We start from the raw sequence: 20,924 nt of genomic DNA, 5'->3' as shown, positions 1-20,924 counted from the left end.
CACAAAAGCAGTCTGAATGTCACATGCAGCGCTGCTTCTCCTGTTTGAAGGATCTTTAGATATTTCACCTGGAAAATAAGCACGACAAAACACTAACTAACGGCTAAAGCTCACTAAGCAGTCATTTCTGCATCGTGTAGTTATGTGTGTGTGTGTGTGTGTTCCTGTGATTTCTCAGGCAGTTTATGTAAGACTGTGGATGTGAAGACGACTTTCATACTGAGAATAAATCACACGTGAATTCTCGTCTGTTTCTGTTCTGATGATCTCATGGATCCGCTGCGTTCTCATCAGACGTCATAAGAGTTTCTGTTTCACTGGAATTTCAGTCCATCTCAAGAAGAACAAAAATTACAGACTTAGCTGCTTGACTTTTTTAAATTTTCCAGTTTTTATTTTGAGTGATTATCTCTGTGTATTATATTGGGAATCCCCCAGTATTGTGTTGTTACTGGAGTTGTGTAGTGTGTTCAGGTGGCTCTGGCAGGTTCACTGAGGCCATCTAGTGGTCATTTGTAATGCTTACAGTGCATCTGTTTATTTACACTGTCCTCCGAACCAGATGCCACTTAAAAATCAGAGTTTTTCTCTGCTGGAGCACTTGAGATGGACTGATCCAGTGTTCAGTGTCTGACACACACACACACACAGGAGGACAAGAGATAAAACAGGAAGTCTCTGTGTGTGTGTGTGTGTGTGTGTGTGTGTGTGTGTGTGTGTGTGTGTGCGCGCATGCAGTCATAGCGCCTGCATGAGTCTGTGCCTCACCATCACTAACCAACCACTGAACTGCAGCTGTTGCCATGACAACCAATCAGCCAATCAGCAGCCTTTCCCAGCTGCGTCGTGAGTCTTTAGGCCTCTATGATCAGTTTACGATGCTCTTGGGAAACGCAACCGTGATCAGTTTTTCCTGATGCAGTGGATTGTACTCCTCCCTTCATCACTGGATGAGCGGCACCTGTTAGACACCTTTTGACACACATCCTTACATTTTGATGAATTAGACTCCAAACAGACAGGGATTTGTGATCTCGACCCTGCAAACACAAGCTGATATTACACTGTTCACATAGAGGATAAATCACTGTGCTTCAAAAGAAGCTCAGCCCAGCGCTTGTTTCCTGTTCTGCTTCCTGTGTCGTGACCTCAGTGACAGACAGGGGCTGCTGCTCGCTCAGTTTTAACTTTCCTCTTTACTGTGCCTTATTAGCATGACAAAATCCTTGTTAAACATTTCATTTTAAAAAGCAATAATTAATGAATTTAACAAATAAATTAATTTATAATTACTGAGCTGCGATACTGATTCCAAATTGCATGACAAAAATTGTAGTTAGTAACGTAATCTATTCCATTACACATTTTAGGTAAAATAATCAGGCTACTTTTAGATTACTTCTAGATTAGTTTATCACATTGACTTCCAGTTAGCGCTTTTAACAATATAGTTTGTGTCAAAGCAGCTTTACGGTATTCAGTAGGAAAAATAGTGTGTAATAATGCAAAACAGTAAATATTAAATATATTCCATTTGTGATTGTTAATAAAATTAAGTGCATTAAACATTACGTTGCTTCAAATTTTCCCAAACTGGGGTTCGTGAGTTTAATGAAAAGCTAATAATTTATTCCATCATTACAATGTAAAATTAAAATCATTTTAAAATAACTTGAATTGAATTAAAACTTAAACTGTATAGCAAAAGTTAAAATAAAACACTAAAAAAGATTAAATGTTATTTGTTTACCTGGATGTCATATGACCATTAACCAACCTGAACCATGAACATGCAAATGTGCTACTTAATTATTAACTTATTACTGAATCCCGACTCAAGGACCTTTCCTGATCCCTCCCCTCTGTCATAACAAAGGTGAAAATGTCTCAAATTTATCTTTAAAAATAAAAAACTTATTACCTTAAAGTCTCAGGGGTTCTTCAAGTAAATAGATTAGGTGAAAGAGGTATGGCTGACAAAAAAGTTTTGGAAGCCCTGCATTACATGTAAATTAGAAAAAAAGTGAATTTGTGCATTTTAATAATTATTTTATTTTAGTATATGTTTTTTTATTTTTTTTCTTTTTTTTTTACTCGTTATAACGACTTAATTTTCTCATTATCTCGACATAACGAAGTTCGTTTTCTCGTTATTATAACGACTTAATTTTCTCGTTATCTCGACATAACGAAGTTCGTTTTCTCGTTATAACGACTTAAATTTTCTCTAAGAATTTACAAAACTGCGCCAGCAGGTGGCACTATAGACCTGAATATAACTGATGGGGTGTTGTATACTATCCACTTTACTGTACGCGGACCACTTTTCCTCGTGATCGCTATAAATTGTGCAGTCTTGTTTATTACTGACATTTAATTAATTCATAAATGTTAAATGCTTGAATCAATATGAATATTTTGTGTATTAAGTTCCTGCTAGATGCATGAGTTTCATCAACGCATTCTGTTTCATCAATAACTGCTTATCAAAACCAAGGTGGACATCACTGTATTCTGTTTGCACCAATATATATTATATTTGTGCTTCTTTTAGGCTCATGATTAATTTAAATTTAATTTTAATTTAATGATTAGGTAGTTAATAAGCGGAGATGTTCTGTTTCTCTACAGTAGGACGGGATTTAACGATGTAGGATGATGTGCTTCTTTTCCTTATTACTAATCTTTATTGTTAACCATATTGATGAGAAATGTGATGTATATGTAAAATCCATAGGCTAATTTAATTCAGTTTTGTTCTGTAATGTTGTAATGGTTTTTTTTCTACACACACACATACATTACACGTACACATGAACGCTCTTTTCAAACAGAAGCTTATAACACACATGATATCTGCCACATAATGACTACTACAAATTACAAATTATATATAATTTTATTTCATATAAAGGGAAAATTAAAAGTGAGTTTAATCCAAGCAGCTCTAATGGCGCGGTGTTGCCATTTAAACATGTTAATTACAAAAACAAAACGTTCGTTGTACTGTCTCTGGAAAAAATCAACAGTGATTGATCAGCCTTTATTTATACAGTATTGTAGACGTTATTATTACCTAGGCGAAGCAAAATTTGCTGAAATATAGGCTACAGTAAGTGCCTGCATGGCTGTCCATCAGATGCCTGTCAAAGTTGAGTTTGTTACTATAGCAACAGTAAAACTTTCATGTCGTTATAACGAGAAAACAAACTTTCGTTATGTCGAGATAACGAGAAAATTAAGTCGTTATAACGAGAAAACGAACTTCGTTATGTCGAGATAACGAGAAAATTAAGTCGTTATAACGAGAAAACAAAAAGGAAAAAAATTATAATGGATGGCCGCTTAGAACTTCCGTATTTTAATGCGTTTGAAAGACAATTTTTAAATATTTTTTTAATAATAATTTAAATGTATTGTTTTAAAAATATTTTATATTAAATACATTTTATTTTCTTTAAATATTTTCCTTATTATGTGTATCAGTGTTTGGCCTATAAATTAGTTATAGTAGAAGTGTGTTTGCACGGGTGAGAGAGCAACAGACAGATACAGATACAGACAGACAGACAACAGACAGACAACAGACAGACAGACAGACAGACAGACAGACAGACAGACAGACATCAGACAGACAGACAGACACAGATACAGACAGACAGACAACAGACAGACACAGATACAGACAGACAGACAACAGACAGACACAGATACAGACAGACAGACACAGATACAGACAGACAGACAGACAGACAGACACAGACAGACAACAGACAGACAGACAGACAGACAGACAGACAGACACAGATACAGACAGACAGACAACAGACAGACACAGATACAGACAGAAAGACAACAGACAGATACAGACACAGATACAGACAGACAGACAGACAGACAGACACAGATACAGACAGACAGACAACAGACAGACACAGAGACAGACGAACAGACAGACAGACACAGATACAGACAGACAGACAACAGACAGACACAGATACAGACAGACAGACAACAGACAGACACAGATACAGACAGACAGACAGACAGACAGACAGACACAGACAGACAGACAGACAGACAGACACAGAGACAGACGAACAGACAGACAGACACAGATACAGACAGACAGACAGGCCATTCGTGTGTGATTGATTTGAGCTCTTAATGGTGTGCTCTCTCTCTCTCTCTCTCTCTCTGTCTGTCTCTCTCTCTTCATTAGGCATAAAGCCATCCAGAGTTTGCTTCATCTTCTTCCTCCTAACACAGGAAGGGCCGTGTTTGTTAGTTTCCTCTGGACATTGATCCTGGGCCACTGCGGGCAGAGGGACGCGTCTCTCCTCAATCCTGCTTCTTCTGTTCTTTCTTCGGTTGACGTGACGTTGTCTTTGGGCTCTTCATCTGCTTCTCTCTCTCTCATCTCTGGTGTGTTGATAATCGATGTCGACACTATCATCTATCACCGTGGCCTCACTGATGATGTGCGAACTTTCAGACTGAACTCTTAATTCTGCAGATGTGATGGTTTTGCTCTTTTTGCCGTCTGTGCGTTTGAGCAGCTTCTGCTGGTGAACAGTCATTAGTGTTTCACAGAAACTTGCTCTTGTTACTTTTTAGGTTTTTGTAATATATGATAAATGATGATTTCATGTCGCTTGAGCACGACGCGAACAACACAAGACGAACATCACAGGTGCTTTCTCTTCAGACGACGTGTTTTATCTCTTGTGCTCAAGTGTCAAAGTTACGTTTACAGTGTTCACATTAATGCTTGCAGTGGGTTTGATGCATTACTCAGCAGTGGATAAACTCGGGTTCTGTGAATTATATATCAAATACCTATGGAAGCTTGATTCCGCCACACAATTAAAGAAATTAAAAAGGTTGTTACACCTTGTTATCTCACAGTTCTGAGATTATATCTCACAATTCTGACTTTATATAAACTCTAATCTCAGAATTGCAAAACAAACTCAGAATTTAAAAATATAAAGTCATAATTGCGAACAAACTTCGAATTGCGAGACAAACTCAGAATTGCGAAATAAATCTCAGAATTGTGAACGAACTGAAAATTGCCAAATAATTTAGAATTGTGACATATAAACTCATTACTGCGAAACAAACTCATAATTGCAAAATATAAACTCATATTTGCAAACAAACTTAAAATTGCGAAATAAACAACTCATAATTGAATTGCGAAACAAACTCAGAATTGCAAGAAAAAGGGTCTGAATGCTGAGATAAAAATTAGCATTTATCTTTTTTTATCTGGTGGCATAAACAGGCTTGCATATGTATCAGCTAATTACACTAACGGGAAGTGCTCTTTGATCTTGTGTGCATTAGTGAAAGTGAAAGTCGTGACATTTGTCAAGTATGGTGACCCATACTCGAAATTGGTGCTCTGCATTTAACCCATCCAAGTGTACACACACAGCAGTGAGAAGTGAACACACCGTGAACACACACCCGGAGCAGTGGGCAGCTATAGATCCAGCGCCCGGGGAGCAAGCAACTGGGGGTTCAGTGCCTTGCTCAAGGGCACTTCAGCCATGGGTATTGAGGGTGGAAGAGAGCGCTGTTCATTCACTCCCTCCCACCTACAACTCCTGCCAGCACCGAGACTCGAACCTGCGACCTTCTGGTTACAAGTCCAAATCTCTCACCGTTAGGCCACAGCTGCCCCTAAAGCAGCAGCAGTGGTGAGACAGACGCTCCGGATAGAATCCACATGTTCATATTTCACCGTCAAAGGGAACAGAATTCAGAGAGCCAGAACATTTCAGACATTCGTTAGACTCGATCCATATGAACATGAAGTTTGGTGACGATGAATGAAGAGATTCTGCTGCAGTAAATCATTTCATTGAGCTTGTTGAATGTGTTGAAGGCCAAACACAGAGATGTTTGAGTCAAGTCAAGTCACCTTTATTTATATAGTGCTTTTAACAATTCAGATTGTGTCAGAGCAGCTTTACAGTATTAAATGGGAAAATAGTGTGTCAATAATTCAGAAGGACAATAGTAAACACTCAATTTTCAGTTAAAGGCAGTTCATCGAATGTGCTGTTCACTTTAGTGCACGTGTGCTGCAGGTCATTTATTACTTATTTTCACAAACCATGATCGTTCGATTCATTCCAGACACGCATGATGATGATGATGATGATGATGATGCAGTACAAAATGAACAGATGTTTCTCTTGATAACGGACGTGTTTATGCTGTGTTGTGGATTGCTGCGTATTTATTGATGGTTTATCTTTGTTTTAAAGAGCGTTTGTGTTCACTATCGTAGCGAGTAGCTCTACAGTAAATATATATGAAAGTATTACTCCACTGCATTGTGACGTTTGTTGATATTCTCAATAAAGGTTTATTTCTGAAGTTTCTCATCGTTCTGTATCAGTGTATGTTTAATAATGATGATCTGTTTCTATATTGAGGTCACATGCTTTGAATGTTATTTAATAAATAAAACAGTTTAATAATGTATATCTGAGTAGTCGGTGTTTCTGGTTATTTTTTGCGTTACTTTATTCTTTCATCAGTTTGTTGATCGTGTGTTCTAATATAGAGTGACGAGGTGATTTTAAAGGGTTCGTTCACCCAAACATGATTATTCTGATGTTATTTACTCCTTCCAGACCTGTATGACTTTCCTTCTTCTGTGGAACGTTAAAGAAGATATTTTGAAGAATGTTTCAGTTCCCATCGACTCACACTGTATTTTTGTGTGTATAATGAAAGTCGGTGGCATCTGAAACTGTCTGGTTGATTTTTGGGTGGACTGTTCCTTTAAATCAGTGATGGTGATCACATGATCCTGTACATGATAAACACACTGGATCCAGCAAAGCGTGTGTGTGTGTGTGTGTTGTGCAATGCTGTGTATTGAGTGTGTGTGTGTGTTGTCAGTGCATTACTTGTGTGTGTGTGTTGTGCAGTATATTAAGTGTGTGTCTGTGTGTGTATTATGCAGTATATTAAGTGTGTGTGTGTGTGTGTTGTGCAGTATATTAAGTGTGTGTGTGTGTGTGTGTGTTGTGCAGTGCATTACTTGTGTGTGTGTGTGTGTTGTGCAGTATATTAAGTGTGTGTGTGTGTTGTGCAGTATATTAAGTGTGTGTGTGTGTGTGTGTGTGTGTTGTGCAGTATATTAAGTGTGTGTGTGTGTGTTGTGCAGTATATTAAGTGTGTGTGTGTGTTGTGCAGTATATTAAGTGTGTGTGTGTGTGTGTGTGTGTGTGTGTGTGTGTGTGTGTGTGTGTTGTGCAGTATATTAAGTGTGTGTGTGTGTGTGTGTGTGTGTGTGTGTGTGTGTGTGTTGTGCAGTGCATTACTTGTGTGTGTGTTTTTGTTTTTATTTATTGTGTGTGTGTGTTGTGCAGTATATTAAGTGTGTGTGTGTGTGTGCGTGTGTGTGTTGTTCAGGTTGGCAGTGGTGTTCTGCAGCGCAGCGGATCTATCGGGCGTATCAGAGATGTTCTGCGCAGGAGCAGTGAGATGCTGGTGAAGAAACTCCAGGGAAACGCTCCTCCAGACACACACACGTATGAACACACACCAGAACACACACACGTATGAACACACACCAGAACACACACACGTATGAACACACACCTGAACACACACACGTATGAACACACTCCAGAACACACACACGTATGAACACACACCTGAACACACACACGTATGAACACACACCAGAACACACACACGTATGAACACACTCCAGAGTATGAACACACATGAACACACACCTGAACACACACACGTATGAACACACTCCAGAACACACACACGTATGAACACACACCTGAACACACACACGTATGAACACACACCAGAACACACACACGTATGAACACACTCCAGAACACACACACGTATGAACACACTCCAGAACACACACACGTATGAACACACACCTGAACACACACACGTATGAACACACACCAGAACACACACACGTATGAACACACTCCAGAACACACACACGTATGAACACACACCAGAACACACACACGTATGAACACACACCTGAACACACACACGTATGAACACACACCAGAAACACACACACGTATGAACACACTCCAGAACACACACACACGTATGAACACACACCAGAACACACACACGTATGAACACACACCAGAAACACACACACGTATGAACACACTCCAGAACACACACACGTATGAACACACACCAGAACACACACACGTATGAACACACACCAGAAACACACACGTATGAACACACACACACCACACACACACACGTATGAACACACACCAGAACACACACACGTATGAACACACACCAGAACACACACACGTATGAACACACACCTGAACACACCTGAACACACACGTATGAACACACTCCAGAACACACACACACGTATGAACACACACCCCAGAAAACACACACACGTATGAACACACTCCAGAACACACACACACGTATGAACACACACCAGAACACACACACGTATGAACACACACACACCACACACACACACACGTATGAACACAAACCTGAAACACACACGTATGAACACACACACACCACACACACACACGTATGAACACACACCTGAACACACACACGTATGAACACACACCTGAACACACACACGTATGAACACACACCAGAACACACACACGTATGAACACACACCAGAAACACACACGTATGAACACACACCAGAAACACACACGTATGAACACACACACACCAACAAAACAGAAAAGTATGAAAAAAGTATGGAACACACACACGTATGAACACACACCTGAACACACACACGTATGAACACACACCAGAAACACACACGTATGAACACACACACACCACACACACACACGTATGAACACACACCTGAACACACACACGTATGAACACACACCAGAACACACACACACGTATGAACACACACCTGAACACACACACGTATGAACACACACCAATGAACACACACACGTATAACACACACCAGAAACACACACACGTATGAACACACTCCAGAACACACACACGTATGAACACACTCCAGAACACACACACGTATGAACACACACCAGAAACACACACACGTATGAACACACTCCAGAACACACACACGTATGAACACACACCAGAACACACACACGTATGAACACACTCCAGAACACACACACGTATGAACACACACCAGAACACACACACGTATGAACACACACACACCACACACACACACGTATGAACACACACACGTATGAACACACACCAGAAGACACACACACGTATGAACACACACTGGAAGTGTTCTCTGCCTCTCACACCGCTGTTATCACAGTATTGTTTTTTATCTTTTTATTATTTTCAATTTTAAACTGCATTTCAGGTCATTTTTGTAATTTATTCATTTAATAATAATTGAAATCATTGCGTGTCATTCGGTCTTCTGCTGTTGGGTTTTTAGATATTTCATGTTTTTCTCTTCAGAATGAAACGTGCTGCTTCACTCAACTTCCTGAACAAGACGGGTGACGAGTCCTTCCAGGTGACTACTCTCACTAATACTGACCCAATAATTCATTATTATTATCATTAATGCAGTCAACTATTCACTGAACACTGATGTCTTTGATCAGATTGATGTAACTGTATTTTATAAACTGGTTAAGATGTTTCGCTGAAGAACATCTCTTGCTGTGGTAAAATCACTCTAACACACACAACTCCTGTCTCCTAAAATCACATCTATAATTTCTGGAATCTTGTTTCTGAAAGTTAATTGTTAATTTTTTATCTTTAATTTTTTATTTTTTGTAAATATTTTTTCTTTTTTTAGATAAAATTTAAGTTTTGCTTTTTTTCATATTAAGTATTAATCTTTCATGCTGAGAATGAAGATGATTCCTCATGTTCTTCTCTGTTCTGGTGTTCAGAATCTGTCCAGCCGGCGGCTCAGAGACAGTCGAGGCTTGAGCTCCAGTAATGTGGATCTGTACAGCAGCAGTTAAAACAGACCACCACCAACCACTGCGCTCGTCTCACACACACACACACACACGGATCCTCCAGCAGTCTGAGTCAGGTTGACTGACCCGAGTGGCCGCTGTTACACTATAAAGCCATAAAATAAGCCCTGGTCAGGGAGCACATTAGTGATTAGGAGTAGATGGTGTCTTCTGGGTGGAAGGGAACTTCTGCTGCTGCTTTTCTTTAGTTACACTACATCTGTACTGTGTGTTTACATGGATGCCTGCTACAGATTCATCATGTACAGAGCTTTACTGGAGATGACTGAAGCGTTTGCTCGTCTTCAGAGCTCGTTTATGGGGTTTGCTGATGTGAGTGAAGGACTGATTCTCTCTGAGGGAAGGGAATGATTTCTTTCTTTTCATCTGGGTATAGTGCATGAAACTCATTAAGAAAAAATAGAATTGAAGAGAACTTGCTGTGCTGAAATAATGAAGATCACATAATGATCAGCGCTGTTTAAAATGCCGTCTGTTCTCGGGAGATACACACACACACACTCAAACACACACACACACACACACACACACACAGAGTCACACACAGAGTCACACACTCAAACACACACACACACACACACACACACACACACTCAAACACACACACAGAGTCACACACTCAAACACACACACACACAGAGTCACACACTCAAACACACACACACACAGAGTCACACACTCAAACACACACACACACACTCAAACACACACACAGAGTCACACACTCAAACACACACACACACACACACACACACACACACACACACACAGAGTCACACACTCAAACACACACACACACACACACACACAGAGTCACTCAAACACACAGTCACACTCTCTCTCTCACAAACACACACACACACACACAGTCTCACACACACACAGAGTCACAGTCTCTCTCTCACACACACACACACTTATACACACACAGTCTGTGGCGTTTCTGTTTTAATGCTCAGACTGATGCTGCGTCTAAAGGTCAATAATATCATGAATATTCAGCTCACTGTATAATGTGCAGATCTCAGATTATATCTACACAAACCTCAGAAGTGGGTCATCATCTGTAAGCGCTGCAGGACTACACTGAACTCTGTTACATTCAGTCGTATCCTGCTGTTTCTTTACGCAGGGCATCGCTTCATTCACTGCATGCAAACCGTAATGTAGTCTTTACAGTGTACTTTAATAATACTAAATCATGGTATCAGGGGTTTATATATAGGGGGTTTTTGTTTTTTGAGTATGTGGGTTATTGCATAAATATTATGTTTATGTCTGTTCATTCAAGTTTATTTGTTGAATTAATGTTTCCAGTCGAGAGCTTGAATGATGAAACACTGAATCCAAAATCACTGATGCTTACAGGACCTCATGCTGACATATGAATGTGAATATGGATATGAATATGGATTATGTGGTGATGTAAATATTATGGATGATTCTCTCAGGTAGTAAATGTATTTTAGAAAGTGGAAAAACAAACAGAGAGGATCCTGCTGGTTTTATATAGATGATGATATTAGTGACGCACACCAATACATGCTGTTTATTGAAATCATTCATTTCTATTTGCCATCAAACCATTTTTGGTTGTTGATGAAAATGTAGACCAAAGCTGTCACGAATCCTCTGAGATGATGTTTGTGTCTGTGAGGAGATCATCAGTGGATTGGACCTGCAGTAAACCTTCTATCATTCATGTCATTTATTTCTGCCCAAATGTGTTAAGAAATATTTTCATGACACTAATAAATTGTGCCAATTTTTACACCCCTGTCCAAGATTGTTTCTTTATTTAAAAATGTGTCATTGTAAAATGAAAGTTAATTCTGTGGCTGGAAATGATTCAGAAGTTCAGAACTAAATCAAATGATTCAGAAGTTCAGAACTAAATCAAATGATAAGGAAATTATTCAAAAGTTCTGAACTAAATCAAATGATTCAGAAGTTCTGAACTAAATCAAATGATTCAAAAGTTCTGAACTAAATCAAATGATTCAAAAGTTCAGAACTAAATCAAATGATTCAGAAGTTCAGAACTAAATCAAATGATCAGGAAATTATTCAAAAGTTCTGAACTAAATCAAATGATTCAGAAGTTCAGAACTAAATCAAATGATTCAGAAGTTCAGAACTAAATCAAATGATCAGGAAATTATTCAAAAGTTCTGAACTAAATCAAATGATTCAGAAGTTCAGAACTAAATCAAATGATTCAGAAGTTCAGAACTAAATCAAATGATAAGGAAATTATTCAAAAGTTCTGAACTAAATCAAATGATTCAGAAGTTCTGAACTAAATCAAATGATTCAAAAGTTCTGAACTAAATCAAATGATTCAAAAGTTCTGAACTAAATCAAATGATTCAGAAGTTCAGAACTAAATCAAATGATTCAGAAGTTCTGAACTAAATCAAATGATTTAGAAGTTCAGAACTAAATCAAATGATTCAAAAGTTCTGAACTAAATCAAATTATTCAGAAGTTCAGAACGAAATCAAATGATTCAGAAGTTCTGAACTAAATCAAATGATTCAGAAGTTCTGAACTAAATCCAATGATTCAAAAGTTCTGAACTAAATCAAATGATTCAGAAGTTCTGAACTAAATCAAATGATTCGGAAATGATTCAGAAGTTCTGAACTAAATCAAATGATTCGGAAATGATTCAGAAGTTCTGAACTAAATCAAATGATTCAGAAGTTCTGAACTAAATCAAATGATTCAGAAGTTCTAAACTAAATCAAATGATAAGGAAATGATTCAAAAGTTCTGAACTAAATCAAATGATTCAGAAGTTCTGAACTAAATTAAATGATTCGGAAGTTCTGAAATAAATCATTTGGAAATTTTTGAGGTTTTGTTATATGGGAAAAAAACAAACAAAAAAAGGTCTATATTTTTGTTTTTGTTGTTTTTAACTCACAAGGTAGACTTTGTGACTTAAAAAAATAAGTGAATTTAAAAATAACAAAAATAATAGCTTTCTTCCACAGAGACACAACAATCCCTTTCTTTATGAGTGAAATGAAATTATATTTTGGATAATATAACTAAACTGGAATAATATTGTGGAGAATAAACATATCTGCTTTCTAATAAAGTGAAAGAAATAACGTTTAACCCGGCTCAAATGTTAGCCAGCTAAAGCTCTTCTTCGAGAACACAGGTCAGATGTTGAAGGGAACTGCTGTTTTTGTCATTCATTCATTTGTTTTGGCAATTAATGCACATGTACAGAAAAATGTTTATTCAATCTTATTTTGTAAGTGAATTGTTTTTGTTTTAAAAAGATGCTTTATATGGATTACTACTGGCTCAGCTCGATAGTTTTAGCACATTAACTGAAAAAGCGAAAAAATCATGATGTTTACAAAAAACATCAACACAAATCTATGAACATATTCAGATGAAGTAACCGATTTACTGTTAACTAGTAAAACATTAATAACGAGCTGCAGCTCAAAATACATGTTAGATGAAAACACTGCGCATTATGATGGAGTTTGTAGTTTAATTCACTATATTTATTATAGCTGTAGTTACAGTTTGTAGCTGTAGTTCAGTAGCTTAAGAAAATCAGTTGAAAGCAACACAATTATTGCTTATTCAGTCACTGGATATTAAACATGTTTTGTTCTTCATTTATACTCAGTGTTACTGGTTAAACTTATTTTTGTCCGCGTCACAAACCCTTCGAAATAAATGAAATATCATCAAATCCAAGAGAAATCAGCTCGAAGTGACGCTCGGTGTTCCCGGTTCCGCCAGCGGGACGCAGCATTGGACGCGTTTTCCCGAAGAGACCGGAAACCGAAGAGAGCGAGAGAGAGAGAGCGAGAGAGAGCGAGAGAGAGAGAGAGAGAGAGAGAGAGAGAGAGAGTAAAGTGACCCGCTGGTTCCTACGGACTACCGTCGATCCGAGGCTCTTACCGGAATACAGCGATCACCGATCTCCCCCCGCGCCGCTCTGCTCTCAGTCAGGTGTGCGCGTGTCGTGAAAGAGAAGAAGCGCACTTTGTAGAGGCGGAGAACATGGACGGATCACCGGGGACCGACGCCGACAGGAGCGGAACACCGACGCGACGCACACGCGCATCCGACGCTCTGCTGGCCGTCTTCATCATGAGTCTCGACGGTAAGGAAGCGTTCACGACCACTAACTAACCTGCGTGACTAGTGACCGGGTGGCGGTGTGTCTCGCGCGGAAGAAGCGCAGCTAAAGTTCCAGCTGTCTCTGAATTCATGATTCTGATCATCAGAGGGTGTGTGCAAATCATGTGTGTTTATCTTAATTATTTATTCTTTTTACACAGAGATTTGTGGATATGTTATTTGATTATGGTGGATTTTTATATATTTGATGTGTTTTGTGCCAATGGTGACCATTCCAAAATGGGCAAAGAGCACTTTTCAAGTGTTTTCTCTGAAGTTTGCATGCCTGTAACTCCAAACATATTAAAGCTATCTTAATACCCTTTTAGAAGTTGGGTCTCAACAAACTTTCCTTTTGGCATCTTCATTTTTAAGGCCCTGTGTTGTTCAGTTCCAGAGATAATGGAATTTCAATATGTCTCCAGGAGTAAATTGTTTAATTGTACATTTTCAGTGGTCAAGACCAGACTGTAAACCTGTTACCAGACTCTGAAACTCTGTTGTGTTCATGTTAAAGTGTTAACCTCAGCGTTCAGGGCGAGTTAGCTGAGCGGTTTGTTCTGACCGTGGACTAGTGATGAGCGTTCACACAAATACACTGAGTTTGACGTGAAATGATGACTGCGTCAAGCGCTGGATCCTGCTGTTATCTGTGAAATATGTGCTGCCCACCTGCGCTCAGACATTTCCTCCAGACGCGTGATGAAGTCCAACAGCTCGTTTCCATCAGGAGAAGTGTAGGAGTTCACTTCTGTTTATAAAGGATGATGCATTTCTCACGTACGGATGTGTGAGAGACAGAGGCTGAAATACTACAGTTAGTGTAGTCACCACTGATGCTGTGAATAAAGTGTGTGAGAATGACTTCACATCAGTGTTTTACGTCGTGTCTTTACACTGTGGGGAAGTTAAGACACGTTCACACCAAACACTATCCAGATTTAATAATCCCTCGAACTCTGAGAGAACAGGGAGGCCACAACATGAGATCTGATATGGTTGGAATCATAATAATAAATGGTTAACAACTCTTAAATATTTACAAAATGAAATGTAACTGTTATACAGTACACTGAAGGTTGAACATTGATTATATATGAAAACATAAAATTACTTTTAAATGAATGAAATTGAAACTAATCTAATATACATTTAAATAGATAATAGCTAATATTTTGTTTGTTTTAAGGCCAGTAGAAAGCAGAAAAATCCTTATTCTGGGTTAATTGTTTCTTAAAAAGTCTTAATTCACCCTTCATCAAACTGAGGTTTTAAAAGCTCTTAAATCAGAGCAGAAAGCCTTAAATTCATAAAGTCGTAAACGTTGCGTACACTGCAAAAAGTGATTTTATTCCTCAGTGTTTGTCTTGTTTTCCAGTGCAAATGCCTACAGATTTCATAAATCAAGACACATTTACTGCAGATGCAAAATGAAGATATGAAGTCTGCATGCTCATCTGCATACGCCACGCCCACATCTACACATCCAATCAACAAGTGATGCACAGAACCAAGCCCCGCCTACATTTTGTTCTTCCTGTCCGGTACACTCAGATGTAGGTTAGAATACAGAAGAAGAGATCTGTCTCCTTCACTTTGAGTGTGATGGAACAGAACATAGAGATTATTGATAGCATCATGCGCTGCTGAATATTGTGGAGTTAAAATGAACTGTTTTTGTTGAAGGGTTGAGTTTGTGTTGATGCTGGTGTTTCAGAGGAGTTCAGCTCTTCTCAAAGGGGCTTAACATGTTGACAACAATTATAGCAAAGCAAAGAAGTCTCTTATTTCAGCTCATTCCTTTCGAGTTCTTTGTCTTTTATAGATTGCATCTTCATTTTTTTTAAACTGCACTAGCAGTGAAAAGCTTTTGAGCGGTCAGATACAGCACGACTGTAGATAAACAAACGAGTGACCGTTACTCTTGAACTAGTCTGCACTGGAGGACTGCGTCAGGTCAGCTTTATTTATACAGTGCTTTTAACAATACAAGTGTCATGTGATCTCATAAGAAGAAGACTGTTTATGTTCTCTCTCTCCTCCCCCACTTCTGTCCCGATGCGTGTGTATGTTGTGTCCCATATTTCATATAGTGATCTCACTGCACCCCCACACGCTCTTCACACGCAACGCTTCTCAATCCTACAACAGCACGGATCAGAGCGAGCGGAGGATGAGGGCTCTGTGATTTACACCATCCTCATGATCTCCGCTCTGATTCAGCTTCAAGCTGCTTTATTGACACGACAGACATATTCACATTCATCACCAAATACTGCAGTAACACACTTAGAATGGAAGGAATCTGGGGAACATGTACTGGACTGGTGTTGTTTCAAATGTATCAATTCTGGTTCTGATTCTGATTATCGATCCAGATTCTGTCATTGTGATTAACAACATGAAATCAAACATTTAGATATCAAACATTTATTCTGGGCCTCGTTTTGCAAAACACATGAACAAAAATCAGCCAGCTGCATAAAAACTGGACTCGATTAAGAGCTGCTTGTGATAGAGCCGCTTGATTCTGAATAAATGTAGTTTTGTTTTAATGGAGGTTGTAGTTCTCTCACAGTTTTGAAGAAAGAATATTAGACAACTAAACAAAATCTCATGGAATTTATGAATGAATGATTCAGTGACTCACTCGAGATTCACTTGTTTCATAACTGTATGAATCAGTGTTTTTGAACAAATCTCTTGAATGAATGATTCAAAGACTCACTCGAGATTCACTTGTTTCATTACTGGATGAATCAGTGTTTTCCCACATCCCCCACGGGTGCGACGCCCCTTCAATGACTCACTCGAGATTCACTTGTTTCATAACTGTATGAATCTGTGTTTTTGAACAAATCTCTTGAATGAATGAATCAATCAGTGACTCACTCGAGATTCACTTGTTTCATAACTGTATGAATCTGTGTTTTTGAACAAATCTCTTGAATGAATGAATGAATCAATCAGTGACTCACTCGAGATTCACTTGTTTCATAACTGTATGAATCTGTATTTTTGAACAAATCTCTTGAATGAATGAATGAATCAATCAATGACTCACTCGAGATTCACTTGTTTCATAACTGTATGAATCAGCATTTTTGAACAAATCTCTTGAATGAATGAATCAATGACTCACTCGAGATCCACTTGTTTCATTACTGGATGAATCAGTGTTTTTAAACAAATCTCTTGAATGAATGAATGAATCAGTCAATGACTCACTCGAGATTCACTTGTTTCATAACTGTATGAATCAGCGTTTTTGAACAAATCTCTTGAATGAATGAATGAATCAATTAATGCCTTACTGGAGATTCACTTGTTTCATAACTGGATGAATCAGTGTTTTTGAACAAATCTCTTGAATGAATGATTCAAAGACAAATACATTTTAACATCCCTGTTTCACCACCTTCTGGTGTAACAATGTAATGGTAAATCTTCATTTAAACACATGGCACACAGGAATCAATAAATGTACATTTTACAAGACATATCTGATTCCTGAGCTTAAGTATCTGATTCTGGAACTGGAATCGACTTTTGATTCCAAACCACTTTAAAAACCTAACCTTATTTATTCAATTGATGTCACTGAATCGTTATTTTCCTGTTTATCCCTGTAAAGCACTCTGTATTGTATGACAGGACTAAGCATTGGTTTATTAGTCGTGTATGTTTGGTGTATTTTGTCTCGTGACTGTGTGCGTGTTTTATTTACAGACATCTCTGCTTTGAGATTCAAATAAACTGGTTCCTGTCTGGGTCAAAGGTCGCTGGCCATTAGCAGCATCTTCCTGATGTTAATGTTTGGAGTGTGATCTCCTGGTGTTTCCCTGCGGACCGAAGCGCTTCTGAACGCCGTCACTGGGAGCCGCTCAGGAAGCAGTTAGCGTGCCGTCTGTCGCTGCTGTGGTGCAGAACTGAATCCGTACGCGGAGAGGGAGCGCTGCTGTCCGGTGCGGCATCTGCTGGTCAGGAAGTGTTGTGGAGGAAGTCCTGCAGCTGTGTTTGTCTGTTGTTTGTCTGTGTGGCTCTCGTAGCTAACACTAGGTGAACTACAGAGATTTCCACGATGCGGAAAACACTGAATCCAGTCATACTTGTAATATTGAAACAAACTTTTATTATGAATCGATTGATGGTGACTAATCGATGCAGCCGTAGTTGTTTATTTGTTGGTTTGTGGTGACAGTAGCACGTGTCTCTTGTGAATCTGACCGCGGTCACTGATTGTTGTTGCTGTCCAGGAGGGGCTGTGTTTGATGATCACATGATTAGAATCCAGAGAAAGAAGAGCCGGTGTAATCAGGTCAGGGACGTCAGGCGCTGCCAGCCACGGCGTTATTCTCGCTGTCTTCCTGTCGTTTGCTTTGAAGCCAGCGAGCGGGAAACGTCTCACACCAGAAGAAGATCCTCTGAAGTCTGTTTGTTCATTCTGCTGTCTCTCATAATAACGTTTAAACACTTGACATCTGAAATAAATCCTGTGTTCACCGGCAGTCCTTCTGAGCAGACTTTTAATGCAGAATAAATTCAAGCAAGAGTACAAGAATGAACAGGAGAGAAGTGTATAAGCTACTGTAAGTGCACAGCAGATCAATACATGTGTAAGAAGATGTAGGTGTGTATTATGAGACACTGTTATGATCAGTGTGTTACTGTGATTATAACACCAACATAAAATACCTCACGCTTAGCTTGATTAATCTGTTCAAATCTAACTTTTTAACTAAAGAAATGTTGTTCAATAGCGAGAGGTAGCACAGTTGATTTGAGAAGTCAAATATTAGCTAGTGAACCGATGAGCTGGAGGTATTTAACCCCTGAATAACCTGCAGTCTGAATGTGTTGAGCTTTGGTTGCGTCAGTTTCTGTGGTGTTTCAAACAGCATTAATCATAAGCAATATTTCCCCTGTGGAAGAAAGCGTTTTTAGATTTCGCTGAAATCATGAAGAGCTTCAGCGTGTATAACGTGTGAGTAAACACTGATCTGATTTATGACACTAAGGGAGAGATTTCTGAATGATCCCGATCTAATCAATGCCATAAACCATACAGGAACAGTACTAGAATGTGTACAGAAGGACACTGGTCTTTTATTATGATTATGGGTAGTGTAGTTCAGCAGGATCACATCAGTGTGTTTTTAAAGTGAAGTTTATATGTTGTGAACATGCTCCGAGTCTCTCTTGTACAGGGCTTTAATTCTTCGTCTTGATGTTTCTCTGTCCGCAGCTGTGATCTCTGTATGTGAGCTGCGGGATTTTGCATGAAATAAATGCTGGATTCAGATGCCAAGATGCATACAAAATCAAAATCATCAAAGTTTTAGTCGTTTAGTCAGCCTGTCATCAGAATGATTTGGTTTAATCACCTCTGATAATACACCAGGCTTCTGCGCTCATGAAAACATGACAGCGTTTGTTATCTGTCTGCTCTTTATTTATTAAGAAGGAAAAAACAGCCACAGGCTTCACTTTGCAGCAGCTGGGTTTTTCTTGACGGTTTGCTCCAGTTTGCCAGGAAGTGATGTTTCTGTTCTCTTGAACACATGGGATGGAAACGGAGCTTTATTCACATAATTTTTTTGTGATATTCAAATATTCCACCTCTGACCTCTGACCTCCAGGAAACCAGAGCGAGCGGGTCGAGACGAGGAAGCTGGAGTCTAAACCTAGATCATTTCATATTTAGTGATATTTAGGGATGCACCAGATGTTCAGCAACCGAAATTGTTATATAAACGAAAAGACTGAATGAACTGTAGTGAACAAAGAGGTGATGTGATCAAACAGAGCTGTGCACTAATGCAGCAAACATGTCACAGTGTCAGAGAAAGACACACAAATCATTACAAGCTCCGACAGTGAGACACGGAATAGCACTGGATCTCACAATTCATTTTTAAAGAAATGTGACAATGTGTGACAAACGTTATTTATAAATCTGCTTCCGGCAACAGAAAGACTAAAAAGGTCTAAAAAACTCCATTAACATTCATAAATGTTAGTTTTGTAATTTTACTGTTGTTCTGTAAAATAAAATAAAAACGTAAGATAATAATAATAATGGTAACAATAATAACAACAGCTCTATTAATACATTTATTATAACATTCACACACAGTGTTCAAATTGGGATCTGTAATATTTCTAATGTTTTAAAAGACATCAGCGAGGCTGCATTTATTTGTACAGTAAAAAATACATTCGGATTCAAGAAGGGAGACCCCCCAAAATAGCCCAAAAATAAACTTTTTAATTTTAAGTTAAATTGTGCTTTGTTGGTATAATGTCTGCTAAAATGTTTTTAAAATTTCAGTTTTAAGTAAATATTTTTAAATTGTTGTTTTGTTATTGATTTTTTTTTCTTTGAAAAGTAAGACAAAACCGTAAAAAGCACATTTTGGCTATTTAATTTATGCATTGGTGTTCGGCCCAGTGTTTCATTTTATTCGGCCTTGTCCAAGAATGTTTGTTTCGGTGCAGCCCTAGACAGTGTATTACTGATGTAACTGTATCTGATCTGATCTGAATAATGACTCCGCTGTCGTCTATAGGAGCTGCTTTACAGCTGACACTGAATTTGTTTCACAACATTAACACCGTTATTTTCCTGTGAAGCTGTATGAAGCGCTATAGTAATAACTGACTGATTGACATGTGCATGATAACGAGGCGGTGAATCAGAAGAGCTCGTGCTGTGGACGTCTGGGT

General features: G+C 38.6%; 2 protein-coding genes across 13 annotated transcripts in view; both read left to right on the top strand.

Moving 5' to 3' along the window:
* LOC109064137 (kinesin light chain 1-like) overlaps positions 1-10,591 on the top strand; it is a 24,486-nt gene extending 13,895 nt beyond the window's left edge. For 6 of the 11 annotated variants that reach the window (XR_006156350.1, XM_042737642.1, XM_042737640.1 and 3 more), the window contains one exon: positions 4,223-5,346. Coding sequence is in view for 7 of the 11 variants with exons in the window: in XM_042737640.1 (XP_042593574.1) it covers positions 4,223-4,228 (6 nt within the window). In the remaining 4 variants the exon portion in view is untranslated. Of the gene's footprint in view, positions 1-4,222; positions 5,347-7,440; positions 7,560-9,501; positions 9,560-9,947 lie in introns of those variants that run through there. The other 5 variants (XM_042737634.1, XM_042737633.1, XM_042737637.1 and 2 more) reach the window with 3 other exon arrangements.
* A 3,274-nt stretch (positions 10,592-13,865) lies between these two features.
* Positions 13,866-20,924, top strand: part of LOC109064136 (inactive tyrosine-protein kinase 7-like) — a 47,598-nt gene continuing 40,539 nt past the window's right edge. For both annotated transcript variants that reach the window (XM_042737632.1, XM_042737631.1), the window contains exon 1: positions 13,866-14,181. In XM_042737632.1, the coding sequence (XP_042593566.1) occupies positions 14,079-14,181 (103 nt within the window). In that variant the 5' untranslated portion in view covers positions 13,866-14,078. The remainder of the gene's footprint in view (positions 14,182-20,924) is intronic.

The sequence above is a fragment of the Cyprinus carpio genome, chromosome B13 (assembly GCF_018340385.1).
Source record: "Cyprinus carpio isolate SPL01 chromosome B13, ASM1834038v1, whole genome shotgun sequence".
NCBI lineage: Eukaryota > Metazoa > Chordata > Actinopteri > Cypriniformes > Cyprinidae > Cyprinus > Cyprinus carpio.
This window is presented reverse-complemented; position numbering and strand designations above follow the sequence as displayed.